Raw genomic sequence first — 25,943 nt, 5'->3', positions numbered from 1 at the left:
CTGAATAAGCCCCGCCCCTTGAGAGTGAAGCTAATAAACCCGCCCCTCATTCTTTCCGGCCAAGGCCACGGCTTTCTTGGCTGAGAACTTCACTAAAACCCGGAGAGAGGAATCCGAGGCGGGCCCGGGGTAGTCGCAGAGCTGCGCATGCTCCGTCTCCCGGCGCGAGTGGCTTGGACCGGTGGCTGCTTCCGTGTGAGGCCCGGCCTCTGGGGCCCGCTGGTGGCGGCGGCCTAGCGAGGTTCGGCGGCTGCTGGGCAGGTGAGAGCCGCGCTGGAATCTCAGGTGGAAAAGCCAGCTTTCTACCCGGCGGAAGAGAGGGGCGGGTGGCTGCTAGGTGCCTCCCCCCGGCTCTCCGAAAGGTCACCGGTGACCTCCCGGAAGGGTATTTGGGGGCGGGGATAAAGAGGGAGCCGACTCCTCGGGAAGCTCCAGACCCACCTTTAAAAAGGCGAGAGGCAGTACATGTAATACTCGTCGGGGGCAGGGATGTGGGCGGGAGGCGCGTCCCGTGTCCTGGGAGAGGGCCGGGTGTAGAGCCGCCTCGGCCTCCCATCTGCATGGCCGCGCCGTGAGCTCCACGGAGAAGGCGTTCGGGTGGGAACACCCATCGCACCTGCGCCGCCACCTGCTCGCCGGACCCTGGGACCCGGCGGCCCCTCCTCTGTCGCTGGGACGGCGCCGTGTGCCGGTGCCCATCCGGGAGGTGGACGTGGACATCAGAGCCGTGCGCAGCGAGCGCGGTGGGGCCACCGTGTGCGAGCAGCAGCAGGGCTCACGGCGCTCTGAGGTTTCGGGGATGGGAAGGCCGCCCGAGGTCGGGCTCCTCTCCCTCCCGGGGGACCGCGCCCGGAATCCTGTGACTGCTTCCAGAGGCTCGCAATACGGGGCAGTTCCATTCATTCATTAACATCGGCCGTTTATCTGTAAGACAGGGTGCCCCCCAAAATTATACACACACTTTGAGTAATGATAAAGGCAGTGTTTATTAAAATGCATTTCACGCCCTAGCCGGCTTGGCTCAATGGATAGAGAGAGCATCGGCCTGCGGGCTGAAGGGTCCCAGGTTCGAATCCTGCCAAGGGCACATGCCTGGGTTGTGGGCTTGATCTCCAGTAGGGGGCGTGCAGGAGGCAGCCGATCAGTGATTCTCATCATTGATGTTTCTCTCTCTCCTCCCTTCCTCTCTGAAATCAATAAAGAAATAAATTTTTTAAAAAAAATGCATTTCACTTTCAGAGTTGAACTATCACTGTTAAAGTGTATATACATTTTTGGGGGACACCCTGTATATATAGATTGTGTAATATATATGTACACTATATAATTTACATATACTTACCACATATATATATGTATGTATATGTGTGTGTATATATATAGCAGGTACAGCAGTGACAAAAACAAGCATGGTCCCTGACCACGTGGAGCTTATATTCTAGCCATGGGAAAAGAAACCATAACATAAACAAGCCCATTGATAAGTGAAGGTGATATTTCCAGGTTCTCCCAGGTTGGGTTATCACGAGCCCCTTGGTGGTCGAACGACCCTTTCACAGGGGTCGCCTAAGACCATCCTGCATATCAGATATTTACATTACGATTCATTACAGTTATGAAGTAGCAACGAAAATAATTTTATGGTTGGGTCACAACATGAGGAACTGTATTTAAAGGGCCAGAAGGTTGAGAACCACTGGGTTACTAGGAAGCAGGCTCTCCGGAGACTTGAGGGCAGGACGTTTCTTAGGAAGGGCTTTTGGATCACTAGGAAGAAAGCGAGCAGGATGGGGTGGATGGGAAAGGTGAGCTGCAGTGCGGTCCCCAGGAAGGCCTGTCTCAGGAGCACTGGTGCTGAGTTGGGCCTTCAGAGTTGTCCCAGGTTGGAGGGAAGGGCTAAAGCAGTGGTTCTCAACCTTCCTAATGCCGCGACCCTTTAATACAGTTCCTCATGTTGTGGTGACCCCCAATTTCATTGTTACAAATTGAACATAATTAAAGCATAGTGATTAATCACAAAAACAATATGTAATTATATATGTGTTTTCCGATGGTCTTAGGCAACCCCTGCGAAAGGGTCGTTCGACCCCCAAAGGGGTCGCGACCCACAGGTTGAGAACCGCTGGGCCAAGGCTTTCTACCCCTGCGTTGGTTGGATAGCCATTGGCCTGGGAAGGGGGCATAGCTTCAGGTCTCTTTAGCCTAGTCAGTCCTGGAGGAGGACTGACCACTGAGCACTCCAAGGAGCTGGGGAAGTGCCTTTCCTAAGGGCGATCAGGGTGGCACATAGCATTCACCGGAAGGCAGGGCTTTGAAGGTAACAATGAGATGTGCTTGAGAGTATGGGGTGGGGGAGGGAAAATTTTTAGAGGAGCCCAGAGAAAGGTTCTCTGAGTAGGTTACATCTGGGATCTCTCCTTTTTTTTTTAAAATCCTCAACCAAGCATATTTTTTTCATTGATTTCTAGAGAGAGTGGAAGGGGGGGAGGAGGAAGGGGAGGGGGAGGGAGGGAGAGAGAGAAACACAGATTGATTGCCTCCCACACATGTTCCTACCAGGGTTGGAGTACATGCCCTTGACCAGGAATTGAACCTGTGACCCTTTGGTCTGTGGGCCAGTGCTCTAACTCCTGAACCAAACTGTCCAGGGCTGAGTAGGTAACATCTGAACTAACAGCTGAAGCACGAGAATGAGCCACCTTGTGTAGAATAAAGGGAACAAGACTCGACTTCCCGCTCTGCACTGAGAATATAGCAGAGAAACAACAAGTGACTGCTACCTTCTGTTATAGTGGGTGGCAGTTACCACTTTTTACAGATACTGACTCCCTGCTGTACCTAAAGATGGAGTAGGTAAAATGGATTGGGACTAATTCAGAGGAAGATAGAGAAGATGAGAAGTAGAGTTTTCAAAAGTTAGTCACTTTGGTAAAGACTTTTAATCTACATAGTATTTTTTTTTCTATACAGCACAAATATACTTCCAATAATAGTAATAGCTGCCATGTATTTAATACGTCACACGTAATAGACACAGTACCAATAAATACACAAGTATATATGTAGTAGTCTTCATTGTGTAGCCCTCTATTACAGATTATAAAATTGAGGCAGTAAAGAAGTTATTTGCCCAAGATCATAACTAATTTGTGATGGAGATTGGAACCTGATTCCCATCATTACTCAAAGCTTCATCGCACCAGAACTCTCATATTTAATCAGTAGGCAGCTTTAACTTTATCAGGGTTTATCAGAGAAACAAATATGAAATTATTCACCATCTTTGCTGTGTCCTTGAGTTTTCCTTTTTCCTTCACAATTAGCTTTCCTGGCTCACTTTAGAAGCATGTGTGTCTTTTCTTTCCTATAACACTGTGGAGTCTGATTATAGATCAGGGGTGGGCAAACTTTTTGACTCGAGGGCCACAATGGGTTCTTAAACTGGACGGGAGGGCCGGAACAAAAGCATGGATGGAGTGTTTGTGTGAACTAATATAAATTCAAAGTAAACGTCATTACATAAAAGGGTACGGTCTTTTTTTTTTTAGTTTTATTCATTTCAAACGGGCCGTAGTTTGCCCACGGCTGTTATAGATCCACCTCACTCTAATCAAAAGAGCCTCAAAGACCTCGGAACCTCTCTCTTGAGAGTCTGGGTATTTTTATTGACATCTAGACTCAGTGAAACTGGGCAGAGAAGTGGACCTCCTTCATGGGGACCACTTCCCTTAGCCATTTCAGTCCTCTCCTGTTGTTGCTACACTCCTGGTTCACCCCAGTAATATTTTTTAAATAATTAAAATAATAATAGATAACAATCACTGAGTTCAGACTAAGTGCCACATATTGTGCTAACTGCACAACAACCTCATGATTAGGAAATCATTGTTCTCATTTTACAGATGATGGGACTGAGGCATCGTGAGGTTAAGTGGGCTCATCCACGGTCACCCAGCCAGGTGTAGAGTGGTAAAGTAGAGGTTGAAAGCCCGGGCAGCAGGATTCCACAGCTCCTTTTAACCACTACAGGACAAGGCGTTCTTTTCTTTTTTTTAATCTTCTGATCCTCGGAGCTTATTTTTTAAATATGTTTTTATTGATTTCAGAGAGGAAGGGAGAGGGGGAGAGAGAAACATCAATGAGAGAGAGAATCACTGATCGGCTGCCTCCCACATAACCTCCACTGGGACCAAGCCCGCAACCTGGGCATGTGCCCTTGACTGGTATTGAACCGGACCCTTCAGTCCTCAGGCCGACACTCTGTCCACTGAGCCAAACCGGCCTGGGCAGTACAATGCATTCTTAATAAAATGTTTGGTTGTGCCTTACCTTCTGATGCTGGTATGCAGGAACTAGATCCTGATGGGTGTTTTATGCTGTACTAAGAAATTTAGAGTACACTTTCTAGTCAGAAATGTCACTGAGGACCTTTAAGCAAAGCAGAAACACAATCACATTTGTTTGGTGTTTTTTTTTTTTTTTTTTTTGCAAGATAGCCATGTTAATAGTGTGGAGAGTGGCTTCGTGGGGAGTAGACTAAAGCAATGGTTCTCAAACTTCAGCTTTAGAATTACCTAGAGAATTGGTTAAAACACAGATTACTGGACCCCACCCTACAGTTCCTGATTCAGTAGGTCAGGGGCAGCCCAAGAATTTGTATTTCTAATTAAGTTACTGCTGATGCTAGTGCTACTGGTGAGGGGACCACATTTTGAGAACCACGGGACTGAGCTAATGAGGACTGTGGCTGTGGGGAGAAATTACATAAAAGAAATGCCCTGTCAAGTGACAGGACTGTGTGACCGACTGGATGAGCAGTATAAGGAAGAGGGTAGAGTTCACTTTATCCAGATTTCTGAACTGAATGGCCTGGTAGGTAATGCCTTAAAAAAAAACCACACACACACACACACACACACACACACACACACACACACACACAAAACAAAAACAAAACAAACAAACAAAAAAAAACAGAAAATGCAGATTAAACAGCAGTTTGGAAAGAAAAGAGATTCTTTTTTTTTTTTTTTTTTTTTTAATATATTCTATTGGTTTTTCACAGAGAGGAAGGGAAAGGGATAGAGAGCTAGAAACATCGATGAGAGAGAAACATCGACCAGCTGCCTCCTGCCTCCACTGGGGACGCACCTGCATCCAAGGCACATGCCCCTGACCAGGATCAAACCCAGGACCCTTCAGTCCACAGGCCGACGCTCTATCCACTGAGCCAAACCAGTCAGGGCAAGAGATTCATTTTTACATAAGATGAGTTTAGACTGTTGGCACAGTTAGGTAAAGGTGAACAGTAGCAGTTGGAGATGAGAATCTATAAGCTGGAGCTGAAGATGCAGGAGTCATTAGTGGATGTGTTATAGTGGAAGCTTTGGGTGTGAATGAGACTACCCAGGAAACCAGAACACAGGGACAAGATACCAAGGACGGATCTTTAATAAGGGTGAATAAGTAGATGGAAACCAAGGGGCCATTAAAGGAGACTGAAACAGAATAGAAGACTCTCAAGTACTTAAAGGGTTTTGAGAACACATCAAAATGCTTAGATCAAATAAGGCGAGAGATTGGTGATCTTTACAGTCAGTAATTTCCATGGAGAATGAAATGAAAGCAGATAACTTGGGTTTGAAGATAGACGTAGGAAGTAACTCTGGGAAAAGATGCATTATTTCAAAGGAATCAGAGTCTGTAATAGCTGGAAGGGAGACTGATAAAAGGCAGCTGCTTTAGGGAATTTGTGCTTGGTTCTTTTCAGTGGAGAAAAATGGTCAGGTTTTGCAGAGGAGGAAGGTCCATTACCAGTGGGAGGTGAGGGCCACGAGAGAGGATGGAGGAGTTAAAATCTGTAGACAGAGTAGAAAGTGGCGCTGATCGGAGCATAGGTAGAGTAACAGGCTCTTCCTCTGACACAGCGAGGAAGGAAGTTAAGATGAGAGCGGAGATGGATAGGTTTTACATGCGGGGACATGAAGTTGAGGGTGCTGATGCCTAGTAGCCACAATCTCCTCTGGTGGCTGATGGGTTGGTTATCTGCAGAAACAAAGGTGGAGAGTACAATAGAAATCTCAAAAATGACGAATATAGAAGTCAGCCCTTTAGAGAGTCAGAGCTGGCCAGGGGTACATAGAGCCCCTGCTGTAGCATTATGGGCCCAGTCAGCTGCATATTTAATCTGGAACAGTCTGGAATCTGCACGGTACCCACTCTCTTTTCCCCCACCAACCCCAGCATCCAATAGCAGCTACGTTTAAAAACAGTGAAGGGATATAAAGATTCTCATGCAACTCTATAAACTTTATAAACTCTAAAAACTCTATAAAGCACACTTCAACCTTTTTGATAAGCCACGGGCTGCCAGTAAACTTTTTTTCTTCCTCATTAGTTGCTAATCATTTGCTCTTTGTTCACATTTTGGATTGCCAACTATTAGTAAAGCTCCCATATAAAATTCATGATGCTATCAGTATATTGTTTTAAATACATTGATTACTCGGTAATGGAGGAGGGGGGTAGTGGAGACCATAAAATACTTATGCATAACTGTTTTGACCTATACTGTACTCTGTGACTATTCCTGACCCACATCTGACTAGGCTGTGCTGTCAACAGCCCAGCTACTGAGTGTAGGTCAAGTTGACCATGAATGGTGGGGTGGGGGCAGTGGTTGGATTTTACTGAATGTAAACTTTAGAACTCAGGTATGATCCATTTAGTTCATCAGGAGTTGACAGTAATGTTTTTGGTGTGTGTGTTTGTAGAAGACCAGAAAAGTTCAGCAAAACTGTTATTTTTGGTGATGTGTAGTTAGGGGGGGAAGGAAACTTGTTTTCTAGCATGTCATTTGAATAAACATGAGACAATATGCAGTCCTTTCTAATGTGTACACACATACACACAAAAAAATTGAGGATAAAGAGAACTATTTTTAGCATCATCGATTGAAATTCAGGAATGAAGAATTCACAAATACCTAAAGTGTTTACACATTGTCGTTGTAAAAGAAAGACATACAATTTCAATAAACCTCATCAGATATCACAGTCACAGGAGCTGGGTTAATTAACAGTCTGTCTGGTGTTTTCTTCATGATTAAAGTACATTGGGTGGAAGTTTTTAAAAATAATTATTTTTTCAAGTACTTGAAGCAGAGCAGCAATGAAGACATAAAAACAGAATCTGACAATGTGTCCAAAAGACCAGCAGGTGGCGCCCAGCAAACCCTTTTGCAGGCAAACGGACCCTTTTACAGTGTATTTCCTGCATCCAGGTTGTTGTAAACGTAATTTAGTAATGCTAATAGCAACACGTGGTGGTTTTACTTGACATAATGCTACATAGAAAGAGTAATCTGATAGTTAAGGCCAGGCTGTTCAGGAATTTCTAGGAAGCTTAATTGCCTTTTTCCTTTCACCTTACTGTGCAGTGCTATCACCAACAAACAAACAACAACAACAAAAAACAACCTTTATTTAGCTTGGAATGTAACAAGTTGAAGAAAGCCTGTCAGAGGCCTTAGTGGTAGAAATTGAGGAGACAATAATCTCTGTGATACAAATTAGGATGCGGGAAAGTTGCCATTGTAGACACAGTAATGCCTTTAGAGCAGCCGTGGGCAAACTACAGCCCATGGGCCAGATCCGGCCCGTTTGAAATGAATAAAACTAAAAAAAAAAAAAAAAAAGACCGTACCCTTTTATGTAATGATGTTTACTTTGAATTTATATTAGTTCACACAAACACTCCGTCCATGCTTTTGTTCCGGCCCTCCGGTCCAGTTTAAGAACCCACTGTGGCCCTCGAGTCAAAAAGTTTGCCCACCCCTGCTTTAGAGAGTATTCGTGGTCAGAAGCATATGTCTCAGTGTTTTCCTTTCTTGGCCTTTAATATGTTCATATCACAGTATTTTTAATGAGGAGATATGACAAGCTTCTCCCCATTCTGTTCATTAATCTGGTGCTATTCAGAACTAAGAATTAAGCTAAAGAAAACTGAACTGAATTAGTCCAGCCAATCGCAACTATTAGTAAGTCCCAGGCGTATGTTTGGGGGATAATAGACTCTTGCCCTCTCATTTTGGACAAAGTGGCACGAGATTGCCGCTAACCTCTCATATATGGGACATAAGAGTCAGAAGAACAAGCCAGGCTCAATGCACTGGAGAGTAGACCTCAGTGACACAAGTTAGCACCATGCACTTAGAATTTTCTTCTCCTCCATCATCAGGCACTGGAAATTCTAATTGACTCTTATTGCCAAAGCTGAGACGCTGATTCTTAACTTTTGAAAGTTGCCTAATAGAATATCAGCTAAAACCGTTAGGACTCTGAAATCTAAGTCGAGTGCCACAATTAACTGACATTAATCTTGCAATCAATCATCTAGTATTTCCTCATTTCTAAAGTAGTCTTCAGCCGAAACCGGTTTGGCTCAGTGGATAGAGCGTTGGCCTGCGGACTGAAAGGTCCCAGGTTCGATTCCGGTCAAGGGCATGTACCTGGGTTGCGGGCACATCCCCGGTGGGGTATGTGCAGGAGGCGGCTGATCGATGTTTCTCTCTCATCGATGTTTCTGACTATCTCTCTCCCTTCCTCTCTGTAAAAAATCAATAAAAATATATTTAAAAAAATAAAGTAGTCTTCATATAATTGCTAGGAAAACAAAATAAAAAATATTGAAAACTTTAATGCAAGGTATATTTTTTTAAAGAAGAGTATAAGCATAATCTGTGTTAAGATTGCCTCTAACATTTTCTAAACTTAACAAAGGGCATTTCAATGTATAAAACCATAAATATTTTTCTATTTTACTTATCTAAAATTCCCTAATTTCATTTGTTTTGGTGCTCTCCATCTTTCTTAAAGAGTCCCATACCTTCTGTTCTTATTTGTTTGTTTAGGAGTGTGTTGAAAGAAGATTCAGGAAAGATAAGGAAAGGAGAGTGGCAGATACACTACAGGAGGGTAAGAAGGAAAAATTATCTTCCTGCTGCCAATTCTGTTGCTGCTTTACTCCAAGAAAAGCTCAATGAATGAACAACAAGCACTAACTTACATTAGGGACTAACCCGTCATTGCTCATCAAACCTGATCATATTGAGCACATTCTTGAGAAATGTTTGTTTCAGACTCAGGAATCTCTGGTGCCCATAAAATAGTTCCATATCACTTGGAATGACTTGCTAAGTGTTTTGAGGGAAAGACAATCTCAAGATAAATTTTATAGGGTGTCCCCAAAAAATGTGTACACACACTTTGAATAATTATTAAGGCAGTGTTTATTAAAATACATTTCATTTTCAAAATTGAGCTACCAGCTACTAAAGTGTATATACATTTTGGGGGGAGGGGGGATACCTTAGTCTAATTTTCCATTCCCACATTGGATTTTCCAGTTTCTTTGATGCTCTGCACCATAAAACTTTGCAAAAGTCAGAATTTTAAAAATAAATTGTAAGTTTATTTGAAAAATGAGTTGTTAAAAAATCTAGTTGGTTCTTATATTATCCTGAGAAGCAACTTATAGAGTCTGTGACCCTGGGCTCCAGAGTACTTACACGAATAATTACTGCCATAACATATTTAGCACTAAAACATTGAAAAAAATCTCAAATGTCTATCAATCAGTGACCTGTCAAATTAGGATATCTCCATACAATCAAAAGCTTACAGCTGTTAAAAATCATAATGAAGATTTATGTTTTTGGGGGTAGAAAAAATTACAAAACAGCGTGTATAATATATTTTTGTTAAAACCAAAAAGATTATAGATGTGTTTAGCTTTCTTTTCCTATTCCTATATTTTCTAACTTTAAAAAGTAAGTCTGTATTATATTCATTAGAAAGGGGCAGTGATGCTAATGTTCATTTTGAAAAATCTCACAGAAGAATTTAAAAGTAAAAAGGAGTTAAATCAAAATTGTATCCCCAAAATGTACTTAAAAGCTCCGTAAGAGGATATGACTAAAACAAGGAGCATATTATCTCACTGACTGCATTAAATGTCAGATTTCAAACCTTTATTGTCTTTTTCTTAAAGCTAACAGTACCTTATTTAGTCAAGTCTATTGTGTCCAGCCCTGGGAAGTTGGTTATTTAAGCAATAGAATACATGTAATGTACTGGAAAGCTATTAAGTGAAGAAAATAAATTAAGGCTACTGTCTTATTTAAGAGTGCTAGTTCCATCTTGCTTGGTGGAGATGGGCTGCTTTGGTATGAAGACCCTAAAAGTACTTTGTAAAGTAAACCTTATCATCCTGATCCTAATCATTTTCCAAGACACTCAAAATAACAGAATAATTGTCAGAAAATAATTACCAGCTCTCTCATCCCCATTAGCCAAGTCAATATGTGAGATATGGAGAGTTTGAGGAAATAGTGGCATGTAGGTGTTGAGTATGCATTTAAGTAATTAATCATTAAATCAGTCCATCATTTATTAACCAGAAAGTGCTGTTACTGGGCCTTAGTGATATTTGGCAAATAATGAGTTTTCAACAAAAATAAGTACTGATGCCCAGGCTTTACTAAACTTAAATCCTAAAAAAGAGGTATAGATCATTAAGTTATTCTAATGAATAAGAAGAATAAACTCTTAAACACAATATAAATAAAATGGAATGCCTCCTTTGTCCTTAACCCATGGATGACCCAAAGATTCATTGAGCACAGGAAAATAATTTGAGACTCTTCTCCAGGAAGGTTCAGAGTACATCACATTACTGGGATTTACATGGAGAGAATAGTACTTTCCCAGACATTGCTGTTTAATTTGTTCTGGATTTTAGTTATTGAGTTATCCCAACTTTATTATTATAGCCTTTTAACCAACTCACTCTTTTCTATAAGCTATTTCCTGAAAGTTTATAATTCCAGATAAAGCTTACAAATAGTATGTTAGTGATCATGGAAAAGTAAATGGTGAATAGCAGAAATGCTATCTATTACAAGTACTGTGACTCTAGTGTCATGTTGAGAGTGACATGTTAAAGTCACCTTAGGTATTGAGGAGACTAGATAAGAATGACAATCTCTTCTAAATCTTTAATTCAAGGTATTTTGAGGACAAAAATGCCACATGTCATTCTACATAAGCCAGTTGACTTTGGTGCAGCACCTGTCTGCCCTTCCTTTCCTCTAGGAAGTAACCCTTAGAATACTTCTCCCCTCATTATTGCAAATCACCAGTGCCTCCCCCAATTGTATTATTTATCCTCAAACAGCTCCAAAGGCTTTTACATGGTGAGTTTCAATGAAATGTAATCATGACATAGTTATCTATGATTGACTTTCTCCAAAAATAGGACATAAGCATGTTAACGAAAGGTATGGTCTCTAGCTCTGACGGGTTTGGCTCAGTGGATAGAGCGTTGGCCTGCGGACTGCAGGGTCCCAGGTTTGATTCTGGTCAAGGGCATGTACCTTGGTTGTGGGCACATCCCCAGTCAGGGGTGTGCAGGAGGCAGCTGATCGATGTTTCTCTCACATCGATGTTTCTAGCTCTCTATCCCTCTCCCTTCCTCTCTGTAAAAAATCAATAAAATATATTAAAAAAAGGTATGGTCTCTAAATGTCACACAAAGTGTGGAGGATACCAAAGTAGTTTAGAAAAGAAAAAGGATAATCCAGCCAATGTGGTTCAGTGGTTGAGTGTCAACCTATGAACCAGGAGGTCACAGTTCAATTCCTGGTCCCCGGGCATGATCCCCAGTGTGGAGCATGGAGGAGGCAGCTGATCAATAATTCTCTCTCATCATTCTCTCTCTTCTCTCTCTCTCTCTCTCTCTCTCTCTCTCTCTCTCTCTCTTTCTCTCCCCAAAATAAATAAAAATATATTTTTAGAAAAGGAAAAGGCCACACAATACTTTCAGTTACAAAGTAGGCCATGTTTTCTCCATCTAATAGTTTAAGTTTAGCAACAAAGTCCTTATAAAATGTGAATTTGGACCTTGGGGAGAAATGGTTTCTAATGGTGGAAATAATATATGTACATAGACATTAACTCCTAAGTTTTCTATTTATTTTTAATATATGTGCACAGAACACAAAGATAGTTCAGATATTTAGCTCATTGGTGTTATATTTTATAATCTGGACTAAAGGGAATAAGTAAAAATTGTGTTCAGACATTTTTCTAATGGCATTCAAACAAAAGTACTATAAGAGATTTCATGATACTGAAATTTATATACATGCAATTGAACCTAATTCTTGATATATCCCATAGATGATGAAGCAATCCTTATTGTTCTGTGCTTAGAAAAGAACTAGAAAGTGAGTCCCTTCACATCATCTCAAGTTTCTAAGCTAATCGCTAAAGCCTAATGACTGTCTCTGAAACAGAGCGGTATAAGGAGTCTTTCGAGGTTGTATAGTAGACTCAAGTTCCCAAACCCAACAGGTTATCAGAAACAGACTACTGGGCCTCACGCCACGCTCCAAATCAAAGGAAGGCAGGAAAAAATCTGTTTTAAATACTAACAAGCTTTGTAACTCCAAGCAATTTACTAACCTCAGTTTCTTCCTGTAAACTAAGTTAACAGTAACCCCTGTAGGGTAGAGTTATTAGTAATGAAGGTAAACAATCTAAAATGCAGTGGTTCTGCATGTAAATGTGGAAATGGTATTAATTCATCCTAATTCATAGAGTGCAAGCCATAATATTTTTGGCTACAATTGGAATCCACGAATGACTATCCCAGTCTCAGTTGAAACACCATCACTTACATCCTGTCAGAATGCAGAATCTAAACTTTTCTTGCATGCGTAAGGAAATTACATAAAGAAAATTAATCCATGCATGAATGACTCAAAAGATTCATATAACTTTTCCAACAGGTAATGATGCTCCTTTACAGTTGTTGACTAAAAGTTTAGTAATGCTTTTTAAGCTTCCCAAACCTAATTCCCTGCTATCTTTTTAGGTTTATAACATATCTCAAAAGTTAATTAACATCACAGTATATTGTAATGAAAAACATTTAATTGTCAGCTTTTATTAGAATGCAATATTCTGCTTGTGGTGGTTTATAGCTGTCATTTGAAGGATTGTTTTTGTTTGTTCCTTAGGTTCACTGATGCTGAAGTACTATGAGCGTTCAGAGCTTCTGGAGAGACTACAAAGTTCTGATTGTTATGGTACCTTTAGTTGGGCTCATACATTTGGGGTGGCACAAAATCAAAAGCAGCCCTATATTCCAGGTACCTAACAAGGACAACGTTCCTGTGCCAGATAGTCTGTCACTTGCAAGTCCTCCGAAGGACCACGTCCAAAAGAAATAACAAGGTTGCATTCTTCAGGTAAATCGATTTAATCTGTAACTGAATATTCTGTTCCAACCAATGGTATGTTCCAACAATGGGCAACATTATCTTTTAAAAACTATAGAGTTCTCTCAAAAAGAGCCTATGTTGGTAAGTTACCTGTTGATTTTATTATCCAGGGGCAAAATATTATTTTATAGTTGCTTCTAGAAAAGTCTCCCACAGAGATTTTCAACACTTACCTGGCAGATTCATTTAGATGAAAAGAGAAAGTGCAGCCAGTCCACTGCTTGTCCTGACCTTTTCCCTAGCAGGGTCAACAGGATCATGAATATGTTCAAAAGAGCAGTTGTCTTCTTGCCATAAATCCAACCAGAACATACAAATCTGTAACTTGTAAAAGGTTCTTTTCTTTATTATTATTATTATTTTGTTTATTCCCAAGACAAAACTAATTGTATTCATTCCTTAGTATCTAATGTTTTTGCTTCAAAATAACTTGTTCTTTTGAGAGTCAACAACACTTTCAATGATTTCTTTCCATTTTATAAAGATATTAACAGCCAAAAGCTGTGGTTACTGGTCTCACTACCACGAGACTGTAGATGTAGCTGCTAACTTCGTTCCACTGAAACTCTATAGTACATATCACCATTATGTACTGAAAATATTTTTACTGGAGAAATCGTTTTATTGATCAAAATTTCTGTTGTGATTTGTGCTGTGTGTGTGTTGTAACATGCAAATTAATGTATGGAAGTCACTTCACTAAGGTTTCATTTAAATTTATTTCACAGATATTGCAGACTCTAATCTAGGGATCCTCAAACTTTTTAAACAGGGGGCCAGTTCACTGTCCCTCAGACCATTGGAGGGCCGGACTATAGATTAAAAAAAAACTATGAACAAATTCCTATGCACACAGGAGTGGCAAAAACACCCAGCGGGCCAGATAAATGTTTTCGGCGGGCCGCATGTGGCCCGCGGGCCATAGTTTGAGGACCCCTGCTCTAAACTAACCACTGAAATGTTTAAGTACCTTAGCTGTTCCTGGCATAAGATGAACATTGATTTTTTTTTCCTCTCCTCATGCAGTAGTAAAAAAAAGATGACTATAACTTTATCACAGGGAGAAAGCTGGCCGTCATTGTCTTTACTTTATTTGGGCCTAGTTGCCATGGTTACAGCCTTTAACTAAATTGGGAGGCGTAGTAAACAAATTAACACTCCACATTAATATTCTTTCATTCTCTTCACCTCTTCTTTGCACATCTTCACATTACCTTTTTGGTCTGTGCTCAGAAATTAGATGAGTTTTATTTATGCTAAATACTGTCCAAGTTGTTAGCATCGTTAGCATATTCCTGAGAATAGCTAATAATTGGCTGAACCTTCCTTCAAAGCACTAAACCTCAACAGATAAGGTCCCATGGCCTAAGATTTTTATTTAAAGTGTCCAGATTTTATGCCTCACAGCACACTACTTACAGTCTTGTACACTACTTACAGTCTTGTTAAGGAAACTGGTGCACTTGGAATATAAAAACATTTTACAGCATTTAGAGCCTTTGAGATTGAATTGCATATCAGAGCCTATTTTTCTCTATGATCTAGCACATTTTCTAGCTTTTGTACTTAGTGTAATTAACCAAAGTTTTGAGGAGGATTAGTTGTAGGACATTAAAACTGAAAATCACTGATTGATAGGGTAAAACTACAGAAAATTAGCTCTGACTCTAGTCATATTTAAAACATGGTTTGTTCTTTGATGATTCAATATGTTGTGCAGACTTAATACAGCTAAACATAGACTGTACACTGGAGTCTCTGCAGTAGGAATACTAACAGTTACCTTGTCTTCATAATTATATACAAGCAAGGTTTGATATAAATAAATGTACTTCTATTGAGAGCTAAGGTTTGCAAGCAAACCAAAGTTACAGAAAAAAAACATACCACATAAGATCTTGATATAACAGAATAAGTACATTTAGGGCTTTTTTAAGACTTAGAGATCAAGTTCTATGAGTTTTATAATGTAGCTTTTCTCTTTTAGAAGCACTTTATATTCAAATTACTGTAAGCTTTCTAGGTGTGTTGAGCCTTCCAAAATCATTGAAATGTCAGCACTTTTTTTTCTCAGAGGGTTTCATTGAAGAATAAAGGAGTGGATGTTTAGTCTAAGTTGATTTATATCTCTCATGTTCTAGAGCAGTGGTTCTCAACCTTCTGGCCCTTTAAATATAGTTCCTCATGTTGTGACCCAACCATAAAATTATTTTCGTTCCTACTTCATAACTGTAATGTTGCTACTGTTATGAATCGTAATGTAAATATCCGATGTGCAGGATGGTCTTAGGCGACCCCTGTGAAAGGGTCGTTCGACCGCCAAAGGGTTTGCGACCCACAGGTTGAGAACCGCTGCTCTAGAGGCTTGTGCCAGTTAGTAGTTTCTTTCTTTAAAGAAGGAACAGAGTTTAAAATAATGATTAAACTATAGTCTATAAAGTGTTTTGGAATCATTTCTTTAAAATGCTTTACTTTTATTTCCTATAGAAAGAAGCAGCTTTGAATCTGAGCTTGATATTGAAAGAAGAAATGAAAACTACCAGTTGGATTAGGAAGAACTGGCTTCTTGTAGCTGGCGTTTCTTTCATAGGTGTCCATCTTGGGACATATGTTATACAGTGGGCTGCAAAACAGTCTGTAAAATCTCAGTCCGGAGACAAACAAAAGAGTATCAAAGAATGAAGTAAAATAAAATTTGAAATTACTATGTCATTAAATCATTTCATGCTGATTAGCTTCATAAACATGAAGCTTTTAATTCTATAACCACAATGCATATCATTCTTGAAGAATACTTTTCTAAAATGTTAAAATAAATAGAAAGCTATGGTTAACAAAATAAAAGCTGTCTTCACAAATTACCGCCTGAAGTGAGATGTCTCGTTTAGAAGCTAAAAAGCCATCACTGTGTAAAAGTGAACCACTGACAAGTGAGAGAGTCAGGGCCACGCTTTTGGTCTTGAAAGGAATCGTAGCATCGTGCTATGGCCCTTCAGGTAGGCTGAAGCAGCTGCACAACGGCCTTGGAGGCTCCGTGTGCACCACCTCACAGTCGTCAGCCCTGCTCGCTAACCTTTCCGTCACTCACCCCATTTTAAAGATCCTGACAACTTCCGTCCAGAACCATGTGTCATGCTTCAGTGATTGTGGCCTATTCACAGCCATTCTTTGCTGCAACCTGATTGAAAATGTTCAGAGACTAGACTTGACACCCACCACGCTCATTAAATTAAATAAGCATCTTTTGAACCTCTGCACCAGTTACCTCCAGTCTGAGGTCTGTGGTTGTCGAATCCCAGTCGACTTTAGTAGTACCCAGATCCTCCTCTGTTTGGTACGCAGTGTATTAACAAGTAAACCTGCCTGTATGCTCACCAGAAAGGAGGTAGACCACATCAGTACTCTGATTCTGAGAGCCTTTTTGCTTACAATTCCAGAAAACGCCGGAGACCACATCAGTTTAGGAAGTAGTATAATTGTACCTTTAAAAGGTCAAAGAGTTGTAGACTCTACTGTGTTACCTGGAATACTTATTGAACTGTCAGAAATTCGATTGATGAAGATACTGCCTGTCAAAAAGTCAGATTCCCTCAAGGTGGCACTCTTTCGTGTGTCTTTATCTGGAGACCTTTCCGATACTGGAGAAGGAAGTGTGGTGGTCAGTTACGGGGTTTCTCTTGAAAATGCAGTTCTGGACCAGTTACTTAACCTAGGAAGGCAGCTAGTTAGTGATCACGTAGATCTTGTCTTGTGCCAAAAAGTTATACACCCATCTCTGAAACAGTTTCTCGGTGTACATCGTGTTCTTGCCATAGACAGAGTTGGAGCGGCTCTGATGGAACCCCTGAGTAAAGTGACAGGTAAAAACACTCAGCTTTTGTACCTTACAGTAAATAAATTACACTTTTGGGGGGCAGAGATATTTCTGATGTGTGTCACGTTAACATCTTGAAAAACTGTAGAAGCTGCCAACCTCACAGCATATATTAGTATCATTTCTGGCAGCAAACATTTCTGAAAAAGACCCTGTATTTTTCACTTATTAAAGATTGAGTGATTATGGTTATTTTCTATGTATTGCCCAGCTCTAAAATGTACTGCAGAGTCTGTTATAGTCTAAAACTTCAGTTTTAGACTATCAAATATTTTACAGACTGTAAAATATTTTACAGATTATTGGGAAGACTAACATCCTCATAATCATAAGGTCTTTTGATTCACAGTTTACACAAAATTCTTCTGTTTGAGTTTTACAAAGCTCTTAAGTCACGTTATAATTCAGAAGGTAATTTTGCAGCTAAAATATTCCTTTTTCTTCACTCTTATGTAACTCAAGCAAACAACTATACTGCCCAAATAGTGGTTCCTAATTAAGTGTGTATGTGTCACAGTGTATATGTCAGTGTGTGTGTGTGTGTGTGGTCTAGCTTTAAATATTTCCAGCTGAGCTCCTTGAAAGCCAGGATCATCATTTACTTTTAGAGCTTACAGCAGGTCTGGTACACAGTAGGTGTTCTAAAATGTTTGTAGAATTGACTATAATATAGTAACTTGCAGAATTATAATGGAAAAATTCCCTGTATTTCACAAACAGTAAATTCAAAGCAGATGTAAAGTTGACATTTACTTATTAGAGCCAAAGAAAAATGACAAGCTGGAAGTTCCTGATTTGAGCCACTTTTTAATATTTCTTCAGCTGCATTAGCAATCTGTCAGAGAGATGGTCATTTTATTCGGATTGACTGTATTTTTGAAGTTATTAAATAAACCATTGTTCAAATTCACTGGTTTTTCTCTTAATGTCATCAAAAAGGAGAACTATGTATGTCAACTATTGAATACATAACATCTCTGGCTTACTGCCCTACCTTTGTAAGACTGTCAAATGATTGTCAAAGAGAAAATTTTTAAATAATGGAAATAGTTCTCTGGAACTCATTGTTGATATGAGTCAAACTCATATACTTAAATATTTGCTAGATTTTCATGAATGGGTAATTTCCAGTAATGAATATTAAGTATTACAGATTATTTAGTATGAAGCATTTTCCCACAAAAACAATATCATAAGTAGGCAATGAGTTTCCACATCAGCCCACAATTGTTACTTATTCCATATGCAATTAGAACATAGTATTAATAGCCAGAGCTTTAGTATTAGATCTTGGGATAAGAGACCGTTTGAGACAGAAAGGTGAAATATCTTTTGGGCCTAATTCATCTTCCAGGATATATCTAGGTTAACATTACCTCCTTTCTCCCCCTACATAAAAGGGATTTTATGTAGCTATTTACATAAAATCCTTATTTATTGATGATCTGGGTTAAATAGTGGCGATATTACGCATGAGCAGATAGTGGAGTTACTGTGCATGGGTGATGTGTGTGTGAAGCTTGTTATGGATCACAGAGCATTTTTTAACATTGGGTTTATTTGTAAGTAGATATTCCCATTTTTACTCATATGGGCAAGCCCACCCTGAAAAGTTAAGTGACATGAATGACTTTCTCCGCGTCCAGTGGCTGGTAAGCAATAAAGTCAAATCCTTTCACTATAGATTCTCTGTTGTGTCCACCATGAGAAATTTTACAAGATTAAGGGTTTTTATTTTTCCCTTAAGTTTTTTTTAGATCATTCAAATATCCCTATTCTTTGAGGCTTCAGAAGTGATGAAGAAAGGACACTCAAGAAGTGAAATTACTGTTTTTTTTTTCTGGGTTCTTATAAATTTTTTGAGCTGGAAGTATTATAGACATTATTGTTTTAACCCTGTTGGTTTGAAAAAGGAAACTGACCCAAAGGAGTACATTGCTCAATTTTAGTAATGTTAAGATTTTAAACTTAAATTGTTATTTTATATAGAAGTTTGATGTCATTTCTTTTCTTACATAACTTCCAATACATTTTAGAGATTTTGGAAACTCAGTCATCCTAACTTCTCATTCTATTTTTATTATTTTTTGCTTTGTAAAATTTTACTTATGCAGGCAAAATAATATATCCAAGAATAACAAAATGAAATTAGAATGTTACATATTTTATTTTGGCATCATTTAGGTAGCTATCTATAATAATAAAAGGGTAATATGCTAATTATACTGGATATCTTCTGGATGTCATTCCAGACATCCTTCCTGATGAAGTTGGGGCCGGAGGGAAGCCAGCCCGGGTCCCGGGTGCCAGAGGGAAGCTGGTGCCGGCAGCCAGGGGAAGAAAGGCCTACTTTTGCACAAATTTTTGTGCATCGGGCCTCTAGTTTACATATAAAAAGTTGAAAAAAAAATCCTGTATGTTCACTAAATAGAGCCCCAAACAGCTATTGGATGGGTTAATTTATGTGATTTAAGGTGAAAATAATTATGTCTTTTAAAAATAATAGCCTTGCATTCACTTCACCCTATTCCAGAGCAGTGCAGTTCTTAATTTTGAATCTCTAATCCGTGAATGGACTTTCAGAGATCCTGGATTCCCAGAAAATGTACGGAACATTTCACGTCCCTTTCTCTAGAAAGTACAACAAAAGCTTCTAAAATACGTTCAAAGAAGTCAGTGAACTAAAAGAACCTCTGCTTTGCTACATTTGTATATCATTTTAATAACCAAATATTGCTTATTTCATGAGTTTAAGAAGATGCATCTTGTTCTTTATTCTTTATGTCATATTTTAAATGACATGCTTTATGGTGCTTACATTGGCTAGGAAAAAATGTTATAATTTTAAATGATTGTACTAATATACTCCATTATTATACTCTCATATATTTTGTGTTTTCAATAGGAACACAGCCTATTGGTTCCCTTGGCTCAATCTCTCCTAGTAGTTATGGAAGTGTGAAAGATTTGTGCACTGCAAAATTTGGCTTCAAATGGTTTCTTCATCTTATTCCTAATGAAGCAACTGTCTGCAGCTTGCTTCTCTGCAACAGAAATGGCACTGCCTGGGATGAGTTAAAGGTAGGTAATGAACTTTGACTTCCATATCTAGGGGCTGAGGCAGGAATTAAATAGTTATTCAGAAAGGTATAATTTCACATTGGTGAGCAACGTTCCCCACCTCCCACCCCCATAACTTCCCTAGGTGGTATAGAAAGCAAAAACAACAAAAAATGAGAGAATTAAAGTCACAAGTAGACACTACAATCAACCTGGTATATGTTACCATTTATTATTTCTAGTATTTGCAAATAATCTAAAGGTCCTTAACATATGAACTTTTCATAAGAAATTAACTTGAGTTATGTACTCTTTAATGCTAAATGTGTATGAATAATTCACTTAGATACTGAGTTCTCCAGTAATACCCATCATCCACCTCTTAATAGAGTTTGTTCTCTACCAGCAATAACACATGCAACTTTTTTTTAAACTATAGTTTTATTGATTTTAGAGAGGAAGAGAGAGGGAGAGAGAGGAACATCAATGATGAGCGAGAATTATTGATTGGCTTCCTCCTGCATGCCCCAAGCTGGGGATAGAGCCCACAACCCAGGCATGTGCACCTGACCAGAATTGAACCTGAGACCCTTCAGTCCACAGGCCAACACTCTATTCACTGAGCCAAATCAGCTAGAGCCACATGCAACTTTTATATAAGGAAAGTGATAACCTATGGTATTGGTCACAAGCTTGAAGATGTATGCTCAAGGTTATATACCCTTGATAAATATTAAAGGTCTCTGTGTTTTTCTTTTTATTACTGCTGGGTTGCAGCTATATTATCATTTCCATAGCAACTTGAAATAGTTTTACTAGTACTATATCAGCTATTTATTTAGACCAGTGATGGTGAACCTTTTGAGCTCGGCATGTCAGCATTTTGAAAAATCCTAACTTAACTCTGGTGCCAAGTCACATATAGAAATTTTTTGATATTTGCAACCATAGTAAAACAAAGACTTATATTTTTGATATTTATTTTATATATTTAAATGCCATTTAACAAAGGAAAATCAACCCAAAATATGAGTTCACGTGTCACCTCTGACACGTGTGTCATAGGTTCACCATCACTGATTTAGACTAAAATATTTTTTTTTTTAGTAAAAGTGCTAATAAATCTTGCTGACCCAGTTACTTTGTGGCCATTCATTTGTGAATCTCAATTTGCAGAGCTAAGTATATTTAAAAGATGATATTAATCTGGCCATGAAAACAAACATTTGGCTAAGGTATTTTTCTTTAGTCTCTAATCTTTATTAAACCTAAAATGTATTCATCACATTATGACCTTGGAAGCACAGGTTTTATTCTTTTGCAATTAAAATCAGGCTCTTGAGAGCATGGCTATATTTCTTTGTGTATCTGATGTCACTGTCTGATTCTGGTTATTTCTTTGTCTTGTAGCTCACATGTCAAACAGCACTGCATGTTTTGCAGTTAACAATCAAGGAACCGTGTGTCTTGTTGGGAGGTGGCTGTACCGAAACTCACTTGGCAGCCTATATCAGACACAAGGTAGGTTCAATAGTCCTTCTCAGATTATCTGTTCTCAGCAGTTTTCATTTTATGAGATGATAAGCCAAATCAGAATACCCTGGAGCCTTTACTGCTTAATTTCTCTGCAACCCAAATCAGATATTGTATTGGAAAACACTTGAGGAAAATAACACTTACAAATGTAAGAAAATATCTTTATCATAATGATTATTATTAATATAACCCATTACCAAATGATCACATTCTTTGAGTATTGTCTAAACATTGCATGTTGAAATAAGCGTTCTGTTAATGGGAGTTATCATATCAGGGATCTCAGTACTGTGGTACAATAGTAATTGATATTCACAAGGAAAGTGTTAAGATTCTACAAAAAATACTTTAATACTTTCTGGATTATCAAGAAAAGAATTAATTTTATTTTTAAAGCATTCCAAATATTAAATTCTATTATATTTTTAAAATTGGTATCCATTTATGATATGTATTACTTCTATCAAGAAGAATTTTTTTATTAATCTAGGAAACCATTTCCTAACAATAGATAAACTTAGTGCATAATAGTTCTAATTTTTTCATAAATACTGACCTTTATTTGAAAGTGGATACAAACAGATACGTGTCTCTCTCATATCAATGTTTCTCTCCCTCTCCCTTCCTCCCTCTCTAAAATTAATAGAGAACATATTTTTTAAGGTTTTGAAAAAAGACAAAATGGGAATATAATATTCTTAGAGATGATCTCATCTGGTTCAAACCTGCTGGATAAAAAAAATGTCGTCTCTGATTTTAAGTAGTTAAGATATAAACTAATAATCATTCAGTTATTAGTTTGCTAGTATATTACTTTTTGTTCTATCATGGAATTTCTAGGATAAACTATATAGGATGGTGGAATCAAAAAACAATTTAAAGTCATTAATTTTAATTAATTTAAAGAGAAAGAATATTTTTAAACATTGGTGTAAAAGTTGCATACATTCCTAAATGATCTTTGTCTTAGTAATATGTATGTTCTCATTTGAAACATTTCAAATTTCAAACATTTTTCCAAATATAAATAAGTACTTTATTTAGACATAGTCTTCAGCAACTTCTTCCTGTGAATAAAGACCTATAATACAAGCATTATGCCTTGTTTTTCATATATTAAGTAGGCACTACTGGGTAGCCATTCAGAATACATTGATTTTGGGGTTTATTCTGATTCATTCATTCTGATAACATGACTGGTAGCATACATTTTTATTATAAACAATCAAGTAAAGGCATTATTGCTTGGTCAGCAGACTTATATATACCCATTAGCATTGTGCCAACCCCTAAGTAAATTGAAAGTAAGTAGTAACTTTATGAATAAGGTTTTAAGCAAGCATTCTGTTTTTCAGAAACATTTTTATAGCATTAATTACTCTGTCTGTGTTTTTAATTGTTTAATTACTCTTTAGACTTTCAGTGACCCAGAAAGCATTCTCAAAGGTAGTGGATGTACTTCAACAGAACTTCAACTAATTACTGAAGCATTTTGCACTGCGCTAGAATCTCTCACTGGCTCTTTAGAACATGATGGAGGTGAAATTCTCACTGACATGAAGTATGGACACTTTTGGTCAGTTCAGGCAGATTCTCCCTCTGATGTTAACTGGCCAGATTTGCTTACAAGATGTGGCTGCGGACTACACAATAGCCGGGAAGAACTCAGCTGGTCTTTCTTAAGGACTGCTCGGCATCCTTTCGCACCACGACCATGCCTTCCGCATGAAGCTGTGGGCTCAGCCAACAACCTGACCTTGGACTGTTTCACTGCTAAGCTCAGTGGCCTACAAGTGGCTGTGGAGACAGCCAATTTGATTTTGGATCTTTCATATGTCATTGAAGATAAAAACTGATATAAGGGAATAGCATGTTTATATTACAAAAACAACTAGTCAGTTGTTAATTAAGAAGTACTGATTATATTTGTTCTCTCTGCATTTTTGGATAGATGATCCACAAAATTATAGATTTCTTTATATAAGGAAAAAGGGTATGATTCTTAAATAGAAATACCATAAAATAATAAAAATGTGAAGCATTATTAAAGGTATTGCAGTTATCTTAAGGATTCCACAGATACCACTGTATGTTGCTCTAAATTTTTACTGTTGTTATTTTGACATCATCCTAAGAATATACAGAAATAAAAAAATTCCTAATCTATCCTAATCTATGCCTTAGTTTGTATATACTTATAGGTATTTTCAGTTATTAAAATTAGATTCCAAAATATCACAAGGCATCCAGTACATATTGTTCAATCAGAAGTACTCAAACTGTACATTTAGCAAAATTTCAGTGTTCTTTATCTGAGACTATATTTATTCAGTGTTTAGGTAATTGATGTAGAACCTGGTCTACCAGCAACTGCTCATTTTTATCACACTTCTTCATTTTTGTTATTTTGAGAAAATGTGTGATTAGGAAAAAATAGATTTATATAGTAACTAAGCAGCATAGTGGAAAAGTTATTTCTCTAGTTCAGTCAGTAATGTAAAAAAAGAAACTAGAACAGCTTTTGTACTCAATTTAGAGACACTGATGTTTCACCAAGGAATGTAATTTGATTTTTATGCAAATGCAAGGTGTATTGCTAAATTGAAGAAAAAATACAGAATCCAACTGGAGGAATAAGTGTGGAGCTGTAAGAGATGCTAAATTAACCTTTTGGAAAACATTTAGAAAATGTTTGGAAAATTGAACAACCTGAAAATTAATGATCAGGTCTATAGTCATGACAAAGGAAGATATAATTTTTAAACAATTTCCTCCAATAATCTTGCAATCCAAAAGAATTTTTACCCTGAGTCAAAGAAAAAAATTGCAGTACAAACTCACAGCAATGCAGTATATATTTAAAAATCAGCTATACCTCAAGCTTCATAAAATATTTATCTAAAATTTTACTTCTTTTATTATTAGAGTCAAATAGAAGGGCAGTGTGGCAGGCAGCCTCTAAGATGGCCCCCAGTGATCCCACCTCCTGGTTTTTGAGCCCTGGCATAATCCCCTACCCTTGGGTATGGGCTGGATGTAGTGACTCCTTTGAATCTCCATTCCCCTCTTTGTAGACAGGAATGTCTTATTGTGGTTATTCATGCCTGATCGTCATTATTTGTTAGGAGTGTTTGACAGCTTGCTTGTCTCATTACTGTCATGGGTCTTCAGATGGAGAGGAACTGTGCTCCAGGAGCTGTATGTGGAGTTACACTGAGGAGCTTCCCCCTGATCTGATTTCAGTGATGAGATTTTAGACTTCCAGCTGATGTTGCAGTGCAGTGAGACTTTTGGAACTCTGGGAGGGTGTGAATGTATTTTGCATGTAATTTTGCATGTTGTCTCTAAGATGGCTGCCAACGATCTCATCTCCTGGTAGTCCATCCTTTGGGTGTGGAAGGGACTAGTTTTTAATGAGTAGAATACAGCAGATGTGATGGGATGTTACTTCTGATGTTAGATTGCAAAAGATGGGCTTCTCTCACTTGCTCACTCTGATGGAGGCCAGCTACCAGGTTGGGAGCTGCCCTATGAAGAGGTCCACATAAGGCAAGGGACTGAGGGAGGCTTCCAGCCAACAGTCCACAAGGACCTGAATCCTGCCAACCACCGCAGAGTGAATTTGGAAGTAGATGCTCCCTAGTGGAACCTCAAGATGAGTGTAGCCCTGCCATTGCAGCCACATGAGAGGCCCTGAAGCAGAGGATCTAGATGAGCCATAAAATAATTAACAACATTATGTTGTAATAGAACATTAGAAAAATATGAATCAGACACATACACACAAACACACAAAAGGAAAATAAAGTCAAATGCAGTCTTACTACTCAGAGATAGTCACACTATCTCTAGATAGTCACACTGTTTACATTCAAAATGACTATCTTGAATAGTCATTTAGCCCAGCCGGCATGGCTTAGTGGTTGAGCATTGACCTATGAACCAGGAGATCACAATTCAAATCCAGGTCAGGGCACATGCCCAGGTTGCAGGCTCGATCCCCAGTAGGGGGCGTGCAGGAGGCAGCTGATCAATGATTCTCTCTCACATTGATGTTTCTATCCCTCTCCCTCTCCCTTCCTCTCTGAAATCAATAAAAAAATATTTAAAAAATTTTTAAAAATGCAT

At 38.6% G+C, this 25,943-nt stretch overlaps 2 protein-coding genes across 5 annotated transcripts in view; one reads left to right on the top strand and one right to left on the bottom strand.

The window, feature by feature from the left end:
• LOC118663645 (SLX4 interacting protein) overlaps positions 1-814 on the bottom strand; it is a 194,863-nt gene extending 194,049 nt beyond the window's left edge. The window contains exon 1 of the mRNA XM_036323486.1: positions 442-814. The gene's annotated coding sequence lies outside the window, so the exon portion shown is untranslated. The remainder of the gene's footprint in view (positions 1-441) is intronic.
• Positions 106-23,981, top strand: MKKS (McKusick-Kaufman syndrome). Of its 4 annotated transcripts, none has more exons than XM_036323482.1 (7): positions 110-261; positions 8,912-8,975; positions 13,082-13,312; positions 15,833-17,205; positions 20,125-20,300; positions 21,690-21,800; positions 23,231-23,981. In XM_036323482.1, the coding sequence occupies exons 4-7, from the start codon at positions 16,221-16,223 to the stop codon at positions 23,669-23,671; spliced, it is 1,713 nt and encodes a 570-aa protein (XP_036179375.1). In that variant the 5' UTR covers positions 110-261; positions 8,912-8,975; positions 13,082-13,312; positions 15,833-16,220; the 3' UTR covers positions 23,672-23,981. The 4 variants fall into 4 exon arrangements, with proteins under 4 accessions (XP_036179377.1, XP_036179375.1, XP_036179378.1 ...); XM_036323483.1 differs by having other exon boundaries at positions 114-285; XM_036323484.1 differs by lacking the exon at positions 8,912-8,975 and having other exon boundaries at positions 106-261.
• Positions 23,982-25,943: the final 1,962 nt, after the last annotated feature.

This window comes from Myotis myotis, unplaced genomic scaffold (assembly GCF_014108235.1).
Source record: "Myotis myotis isolate mMyoMyo1 unplaced genomic scaffold, mMyoMyo1.p scaffold_m19_p_9, whole genome shotgun sequence".
Taxonomy (NCBI): domain Eukaryota; kingdom Metazoa; phylum Chordata; class Mammalia; order Chiroptera; family Vespertilionidae; genus Myotis; species Myotis myotis.
The sequence above is the reverse complement of the archived record's forward strand: the minus strand, read 5'-3'. Positions and strand labels throughout refer to the sequence as shown.

Coding starts and splice junctions, on each gene's coding strand:
- MKKS (XM_036323484.1), top strand. CDS start 16,221: ATGTCTCGTTTAGAAGCTAAAAAGCCATCACTGTGTAAAAGTGAACCA. Junction 17,206..20,124: donor ACCCCTGAGTAAAGTGACAG/GTAAAAACACTC, acceptor TGTTTTCAATAG/GAACACAGCCTATTGGTTCC. Junction 21,801..23,230: donor CAGCCTATATCAGACACAAG/GTAGGTTCAATA, acceptor ATTACTCTTTAG/ACTTTCAGTGACCCAGAAAG.